General features: G+C 39.8%; 1 protein-coding gene across 1 annotated transcript; it reads left to right on the plus strand.

Moving 5' to 3' along the window:
- The first annotated feature begins 237 nt into the window (after positions 1 to 237).
- LOC138901641 (uncharacterized) lies at positions 238 to 5079 on the plus strand. The gene is made up of 3 exons (XM_070189420.1): positions 238 to 420; positions 4082 to 4306; positions 4762 to 5079. The coding sequence occupies exons 1-3, from the start codon at positions 238 to 240 to the stop codon at positions 5077 to 5079; spliced, it is 726 nt and encodes a 241-aa protein (XP_070045521.1).
- Positions 5080 to 9504: the final 4425 nt, after the last annotated feature.

The raw sequence follows: 9504 nt of genomic DNA on the forward strand, positions 1-9504 counted from the left end.
ATACCCAGGAAATACCACTAATGGTCAATAATGAGCATTGAGAAGACTAGCAAATCATGTTTTCCTTAATGGGGAAGTCCTGTATAGGAGGACCCCAGACTTGGGTCTGTTAGGTGTGTAGATGCCACTAAAGCAACAAGGTTATTGGAAGAAATACATGCAGGAACATGAGGGCCTCATATGAATGGTTTCACCTTAGCCTAGAAGATTTTGAGAGCCGGATATTTTTGGATGACCATGGAAAGTGATAGCATCTGCTACATGCAGAAATGTCACCAGTGTCAGATTTACGGGGATTTCATCCTGGTTCCGCCGAATGAGTTAAACGTAATGGGTTCTCCTTGCACGTTTGCCACTTGCGTCAAGGATGTGATTGGAACTATAGAACCCACTGCATCAAACAGATATTGTTTCATCTTGGTAGCTATCGACTACTTCACCAAATAGGTCGAAGCTTCTACATACAAGGTTGTCACGAAAAAGGTAGTGGTAGATTTTGTCTGTAACAACATAGTCTGCAGATTCGGGATTTCGGATTCAATCATAACTGACAATGCCGACAATCTCCATATCGATCTTATGAAGGAGATTTGTAAGAAGTTCAGAATTGTCCACCGCAATTCCACATCCTACATGCCACAAATGAATGGAGCAATTGAAGCAGCCAACAAAAATATCAAGAGGATCTTACGGAAGATAGTGGACAATCACAAGCAATGGCACGAGAAGATGTCCTTTGCCTTACTGGTTACCCTACCACTATGAGAACATATACTGGAGCAATGCCATACATGTTGATGTTATGGCACAGAAGTTGTGATACATGCAGAGGTCGAGATACCATCTTTGAGAGTCGTCCAGGAAGCTAAGCTAGATGATGCAGAATGGATATGTGTCCGGCAAGAATAACTCATGCTCATAGATGAAAAGAGAATGGACGTAGTGTGTCATGGTCAGTTATATCAAAATAGGATGGCCAACACATTCATTAGGAAGTTAAACCTTGGCAGTTCACACCGGGGCAGTTGGTTTTGAAAAAGATATTCCTCTATCAAGAGGAGGCCAACGGGAAGTTCGCTCCAAATTGGCAGGGTCCTTACGTGTTCCATCGAGTATTGTCAAGTGGAGCATTAATCTTAGTAGAAATGGATGGAAGAGTCAGCACAAAACACATCAATTCAGACGTAGTCAAGAGATACTACATTTGAAGACAATAAAGTTAGGGTTTTGTTGTAATAAAACTTCGCATGATCTAATTTCTCACGGGGAATACGTAGGAATCCCACGTACGGTCCCGTATCCCTTACCCTTTTGTAATAGAAATCCAAATATCATTTTGTATGTGTTTGGAACTACACCACAACTTGATTTCCTTTGGTAGAAATACGTAGGTAATCCACGTTGGATTCAATCATCCATTGTAACTGAACTATGTCTTGATCTAATTCTATTTGGACACGTAGGCTGCCTGAGTCAGACTTGGTCATCAAATATTCATTTTATCATCGCCGAACTACGTTCAGACCTGATTCCGTTCGGACATGTAGGCAACCTGAAGGGTTCGGTCATAATCCTAGGAAAGCTTTTGTAATGCATTAGTTTAGATTATGACGTGTTCGTGATGGCAAAAAAGCTACGTCATCAGGGGAATATCAAGAAGATCGTCATCAATAGGACATAGCCATGAAGAAACAGTACTCGTGTTAGAAGGAACTTCTAAACATGTCATAATACGGAACAACAGTGTTTGTCTTATACATAAAAAAAATTCAAAATATCTTTATTAAGTTTTACTCTTCCATCTATCGAACTTCACGGTATAACCTACCAGATTCGGGGCAAGGACAGGTCTACAATTAGCACAAATAAACATCCCCTACTAAGAATATTTCTTGGAGCGCAGGATTCACATGAACCAAAAGATATCAAAGCGCACCAGGATCGATGACGGGCCCGCTATAATCTCATGAGCCCTTATCTCTCCTTTATTACTCAATTCCTTTTCTCACATGGTTAAAGACTAACTCCAAATTCTTTACAGGTATTCTAGAATCAAATCTTCGACGCGATCGAAGCGCCGTGTATATATCAAAATGTCTTCTCTACCAATCGGAGCACTTTGTACATACCAAACCACCAGCCTCACCAATCAAAATCCTATATATATCAAATCGTCTGCTCTACCAATTGGAGCACCTCGCACATATCGAGCCACCGGCTTCGCCAATCGGAACCTTGTATATGGAAAACTATTCTCTTCACCAACTAGTGCACTTCACACATATCACTCCATCACTCTGCCATATCGATGATTCCAAGTTGATAGTTGCAAACTTCGTCGCCAACCTCGTCAATCGAAGGATGGACCATCCAATTCTGCCACATGTTTCGTCGATTGACGACCGCAAATTAGTTCTGCAGTACCTCTTGGGCATGCTCCTTTACTTCTCTATTTTATCTTGAATATTTTGACGTTTTTATTTATGCAGATTACATGCATTTTACATTTAAAGTCAACTACTCCCATCTCGTGGAGATACTCCTATCATGCAGAGATTTTACATTCAAAGTCAATTACTCCCATTGCGTGGAGATGGTCCTATCATGCGGAAATTTTAAATTCAAAGTCAATTAATCCCATCAAGTAGAGATACTCTCATCGCATGGAGATTCAAATGCTCCGACAGTTACGGAATGGTACACAGCTCGGCTAACAATCAAGTCAAATTCAAAGGACCATCCCCGGCATCTGATCGCGTCCAAATACACACCTCAAATAAGGTATGAAATGGTCGTTTGCAATAATAGAAACCCAACTAAAAGTCGGGGTCAAATCCACATGGAGCTAAGATGGGAGATAGGGGTATATATTGAATTATCTAGATTGCACTTCAACACAAAAATTTGTTTTCTATTTCAAATTTTACTCTAAAGATTGCAAAATAAAGAAAGAAGACTATAGATAATTGTGTTTGAGGTTTTTCCAAATTGATAAAAAGCCTAGGGTTGTAACCATTACCTAGGTGTTTACGTGATGAGATAAAGACTTTAATTCTTGTTTTATTGCTTGGGGTGTATTACAGCTATCAACTCTAAATTACCCACTCAATACCTCTTGGTCAGAGAGTGGTTTTGCCCAATTTGGATTTCTCAAGACCAAATGGGTATCCCACAAAACAGTTGATAAAAGCTCAAGTCGGGTTATTGCTATTTCTAGGTTGATCCCTTTAATTGGATTAATGAATCTCTCGATTGACCCAATTCCTTGTTAGCTAAGTTATCCTAGACTAGGTCTCTCTTTCTCAAGAAGAGATTAAGTCAAATAGGCATGAACTAATATTTGCAACCATTAATCCCACAATTAAAGCATAAACTCAGCTAAATAATAAACACCCAATCATAAACAAGCACTAAATTAGATACCCATAAGGTTTACACACTAGGGTTGGGTCACAACCCTAATAAACATCTAGCTACTCATACTTGGATTTGAAGAAAATAGAGAAGAAAGACTAACTAAACTCATAATGAAACCTTAAACTGATTAAATCTATTGTAAAATACACCAAAGAAAAGTAAACTTCCAAAAACGCCAAAGAAAAACGGCTACAGTAATTGCAGAGATTCAAACTTGACCTAATTTTGTGAAACTCATCTATTTATGCAAGGCTAAAAATCTCGAACAAAAATACCCCTCGGGAGGTTCTGCGGCCGCACAATTCCATGTGTGGTCCGCAGATTTCTTCATCTAGCAGAATCTAAAGTTCTGCTGCTGCACAATTCAGAGTTGCGGCTGCGAAGCAACTTTTCTGCGGTCCGCAGATTTAGAACTGCGGCTGCAAGACAATCTTTTACGGTCCGCAATATTAAAATTGTGGCCGCAAGGCAATCTTCTGCGGCCGCACAAATCTTATGCGGTCCGCAATAATATAAAGCATGCATCCACGGGGTCAAGATGTCGGTCGACATGAACATCAAGGAACTTTTGGTCATAGGAGATTCTGATTTGCTGATGCATCAACTTCAAGATGAGTGAACCACCAAGAATGTCAAGATCCTTCCATACTTGCACTGCATAAAGGAGTTGTATAAGAATTTCACTAAGATCGAGTTCAAACATGTTCCTGGAGTCCAGAATGAGTTCGCCGACGCTCTTGCAACTTTGTCATCCATGATCCAGCATCCAGACAAGAATTACATTGACCCCATTGAGATAGAAGTTCGAGATCAGCATGCATACTATTTTCACATAGATGAAGAGCCAGATGGTAAGCTTTGGTACCACGACATCAAAAGGTTCCTTGAAGTAAGAGAATACCCAGGAAATACCACTAATGGTCAATAATGAGCATTGAAAAGACTAGCAAATCATGTTTTCCTTAATAGGGAAGTCCTGTATAGGAGGACCCCAGACTTGGGTCTGTTAGGTGTGTAGATGCCACTAAAGCAACAAGGTTATTGGAAGAAATACATGCAGGAACATGAGGGCCTCATATGAATGGTTTCACCTTAGCCTAGAAGATTTTGAGAGCCGGATATTTTTGGATGACCATGGAAAGTGATAGCATCTGCTACATGCAAAAATGACACCAGTGTCAGATTTACGGGGATTTCATACTATTTTCGCCGAATGAGTTAAACGTAATGGGTTCTCCTTGCACGTTTGCCACTTACGTCAAGGATGTGATTGGAACTATAGAACCCACTGCATCAAACAGATATTGTTTCATCTTGGTATCTATCGACTACTTCACCAAATAGGTCGAAGCTTCTACATACAAGGTTGTCACGAAAAAGGTAGTGGTAGATTTTGTCTGTAACAACATAGTCTGCAGATTCGGGATTTCGGATTCAATCATAACTGACAATGCAGACAATCTCCATATCGATCTTATGAAGGAGATTTGTAAGAAGTTCAGAATTGTCCACCGCAATTCCACATCCTACAGGCCACAAATGAATGGAGCAATTGAAGCAGCCAACAAAAATATCAAGAGGATCTTACGGAAGATAGTGGACAATCACAAGCAATGGCACGAGAAGATGTCCTTTGCCTTACTGGTTACCCTACCACTATGAGAACATATACTGGAGCAATGCCATACATGTTGGTGTTATGGCACAGAAGTTGTGATACATGCAGAGGTCGAGATACCATCTTTGAGAGTCGTCCAGGAAGCTAAGCTAGATGATGCAGAATGGATATGTGTCAGGCAAGAATAACTCATGCTCATAGATGAAAAGAGAATGGACGTAGTGTGTCATGGTCAGTTATATCAAAATAGGATGGCCAACACATTCATTAGGAAGTTAAACCTTGGCAGTTCACACCGGAGCAGTTGGTTTTGAAAAAGATATTCCTCTATCAAGAGGAGGCCAACGGGAAGTTCGCACCAAATTGGCAGGGTCCTTACGTGTTCCATCGAGTATTGTCAAGTGGAGCATTAATCTTAGTAGAAATGGATGGAAGAGTCAGCACAAAACACATCAATTCAGACGTAGTCAAGAGATACTACATTTGAAGACAATAAAGTTAGGGTTTTGTTGTAATAAAACTTCGCATGATCTAATTTCTCACGATGAATATGTAGGAATCCCACGTACGGTCCCATCTCCCTTACCCTTTTGTAATAGAAATCCAAATATCATTTTGTATGTATTTGGAACTACACCACAACTTGATTTCCTTTGGTAGAAATACGTAGGTAATCCACGTTGGATTCAATCATCCATTGTAACTGAACTATGTCTTGATCTAATTCCATTTGGACACGTAGGCTGCCTGAGTCAGACTTAGTCATCAAATATTCATTTTATCATCGCCGAACTACGTTCAGACCTGATTCCGTTCGGACACGTAGGCAACCTGAAGGGTTCGGTCATAATCCTAGGAAAGCTTTTGTAATGCATTAGTTTAGATTATGACGTATTCGTGATGGCAAAAAGCTACGTCATCAGGGGAATATCAAGAAGATCTTCATCAATAGGACATAGCCATGAAGAAACAGTACTCGTGTTAGAAGGAACTTCTAAACATGTCATAATATGGAACAACAATGTTTGTCTTATACATAAAAAAAATCAAAATATCTTTATTAAGTTTTACTCTTCCATCTATCGAACTTCACGGTATAACCTACCAGATTCGGGGCAAGGACAGGTCTACAATTAGCACAAATAAACATCCCCTACTAAGAATTTTTCTTGGAGCGCAGGATTCACATGATCCAAAAGATATCAAAGCGCACCAGGATCGATGACGGGCCCGCTATAATCTCATGAGCCCTTATCTCTCCTTTATTACTCAATTCCTTTTCTCACATGGTTAAAGACTAACTCCAAATTCTTTACAGGTATTCTAGAATCAAATCTTCGACGCGATCGAAGTGCCGTGTATATATCAAAATGTCTTCTCTACCAATCGAAGCACTTTGTACATACCAAACCACCAGCCTCACCAATCAAAACCCTATATATATATCAAATCGTCTGCTCTACCAATTGGAGCACCTCGCACATATCGAGCCACCGGCTTCGCCAATCGGAACCTTGTATATGGAAAACTATTCTCTTCACCAACTAGTGCACTTCACACATATCATTCCATCACTCTGCCATATCGATGATTCCAAGTTGATAGTTGCAAACTTCGTCGCCAACCTCGTCAATCGAAGGATGGACCATCCAATTCTGCCACATGTTTCGTCGATCGACGGCCGCAAATTAGTTCTGCAGTACCTCTTGGGCATGCTCCTTTACTTCTCTATTTTATCTTGAATATTTTGACATTTTTATTTATGCAGATTACATGCATTTTACATTTAAAGTCAACTACTCCCATCTCGTGGAGATACTCCTATCATGCAGAGATTTTACATTCAAAGTCAATTACTCCCATTGCGTGGAGATGGTCCTATCATGCGGAAATTTTAAATTCAAAGTCAATTAATCCCATCAGGTAGAGATACTCTCATCGCATGGAGATTCAAATGCTCCGACAGTTACGGAATGGTACACAGCTCGGCTAACAATCAAGTCAAATTCAAAGGACCATCCCCGGCATCTGATCGCGTCCAAATACACACCTCAAATAAGGTATGAAATGGTCGTTTGCAATAATAGAAACCCAACTAAAAGTCGGGGTCAAATCCACATGGAGCTAAGATGGGAGATAGGGGTATATATTGAATTATCTAGATTGCACTTCCACACAAAAATTTGTTTTCTATTTCAAATTTTACTCTAAAGATTGCAAAATAAAGAAAGAAGACTATAGATAATTGTGTTTGAGGTTTTTCCAAATTGATAAAAAGCCTAGGGTTGTAACCATTACCTAGGTGTTTACGTGATGAGATAAAGACTTTAATTCTTGTTTTATTGATTGGGGTGTATTACAACTATCAACTCTAAATTACCCACTCAATACCTCTTGGTCAGAGAGTGGTTTTGCCCAATTTGGATTTCTCAAGACCAAATGGGTATCCCACAAAACAGTTGATAAAAGCTCAAGTCGGGTTATTGCTATTTCTAGGTTGATCCCTTTAATTGGATTAATGAATCTCTCGATTGACCCAATTCCTTGTTAGCTAAGTTATCCTAGACTAGGTCTCTCTTTCTCAAGAAGAGATTAAGTCAAATAGGCATGAACTAATATTTGCAACCATTAATCCCACAATTAAAGCATAAACTCAGCTAAATAATAAACACCCAATCATAAACAAGCACTAAATTAGATACCCATAAGGTTTACACACTAGGGTTGGGTCACAACCCTAATAAACATCTAGCTACTCATACTTGGGTTTGAAGAAAATAGAGAAGAAAGACTAACTAAACTCATAATGAAACCTTAAACTGATTAAATCTATTGTAAAATACACCAAAGAAAAGTAAACTTCCAAAAATGCCAAAGAAAAATGGCTACCGTAATTGCAGAGGTTCAAACTTGACCTAATTTTGTGAAACTCGTCTATTTATGCAAGGCTAAAAATCTCGAACAAAAATACCCCTCGGGAGGTTCTGCGGCCGCACAATTCCATGTGTGGTCCGCAGATTTCTTCATCTAGCAGAATCTAAAGTTCTGCTGCTGCACAATTCAGAGTTGCGGCCGCGAAGCAACTTTTCTGCGGTCCGCAGATTTAGGACTGCGGCTGCAAGACAATCTTTTGCGGTCCGCAATATTAAGATTGCGGCCGCAAGGCAATCTTCTGCGGCCGCACAAATCTTATGCGGTCCGCAATTCACTAAGGCTCTAGACTTGGTCTTTTTGCACTCTCTGATCTTGACTCCTAGCCCAGGTTTTGCGGCCGCACAATTCATGTGCGGTCCACAATTTGCATAAATGCCTACTAATTGTTCGTTCTTTGTTTGTGCCGCAGATGGAATTCTGCGGTCCGCAATTTCTCATAAAATCATGAGAATACATTTTCCCATTCCCCATAGAGCATGTACTAGTTGACCCACTACAGATATAACCCTCACAAGTATGTACAATTGAATTCTATTGAAAAATAGCCTAAAATTGTCTAAAAATCTAAAAATTAAAAGAAAAATATTAACAAGATTATGAAGCATACCAAATGAATGAGTGTGATGAGTGATTGATCAAAGATGTTGTATGAATGCACAGGTAGACTTAGTAAGAAACTTCAAAAGATTACTGTGATTTTGCTCAGAGAGTGAAAAGAGTAACAATAGCCCTAGCCCTCTATTTATACTCTTGATGTTCCTAAGGCAAATATGGGCGAGTGCGGCCGCACAATTTCATGTGCAGTCCGCACTCTATTACCTGAGGCTTCAATTGTGGTCTCCATCTGCGGTCCGCAAAATTTTGTTTGCGGCCGCAGATTTCCTGTTATGGTCGTAGATCGACCATTATTCTGACAGACCAACTTCAGAGAGTTGTCATTTTTCTACCTTCTATTTGTGCGGTCTGCATGAAAATTGTGCGGCCACAGAGAACTTTTGCGATAGCATTCCAAATTGTGCGGTCCACACAAATCAATTGCGGTCCGCAATTTGTTTTCCATTACTTAGTTGCATGTCTGTACACAATTCCTATAAGGCACACTCATTTCTGTAGAACACTTCAAATCAAGTTAGCACAAAAATAACACCTAACTACAAAAGAAGAAAAGAAAAGATAAAAAGAAACATGGGTTGCCTCACAAGAAGCGCCTGGTTTAACGTCGCGGCACGACGCAGAATACCATCAATTGAAATGAATGAATGAATTCCATAACATGGCCATCTCCAACTTTACCCAAATAGTGCTTCACCCGATGACCATTGACTCGGAATACCTCATTGTTTTTGTTCTTCAAGTCCAATGCACCAAGAGGTGTCACACCTACAATTTCAAAAGGGCCACTCCATTTAGACTTTAGCTTTCCGGGAAACATCCTCAACCTTGAGTTAAACAGCAACACAAGATCGCTCACCTTGAACTCTTTGTTACAATTATATTTGTCATGAAGATATTTCATCTTTTCTCTGTACAAGGAC

The sequence above is a fragment of the Nicotiana tomentosiformis genome, chromosome 11 (assembly GCF_000390325.3).
Source record: "Nicotiana tomentosiformis chromosome 11, ASM39032v3, whole genome shotgun sequence".
Classification (NCBI taxonomy): domain Eukaryota; kingdom Viridiplantae; phylum Streptophyta; class Magnoliopsida; order Solanales; family Solanaceae; genus Nicotiana; species Nicotiana tomentosiformis.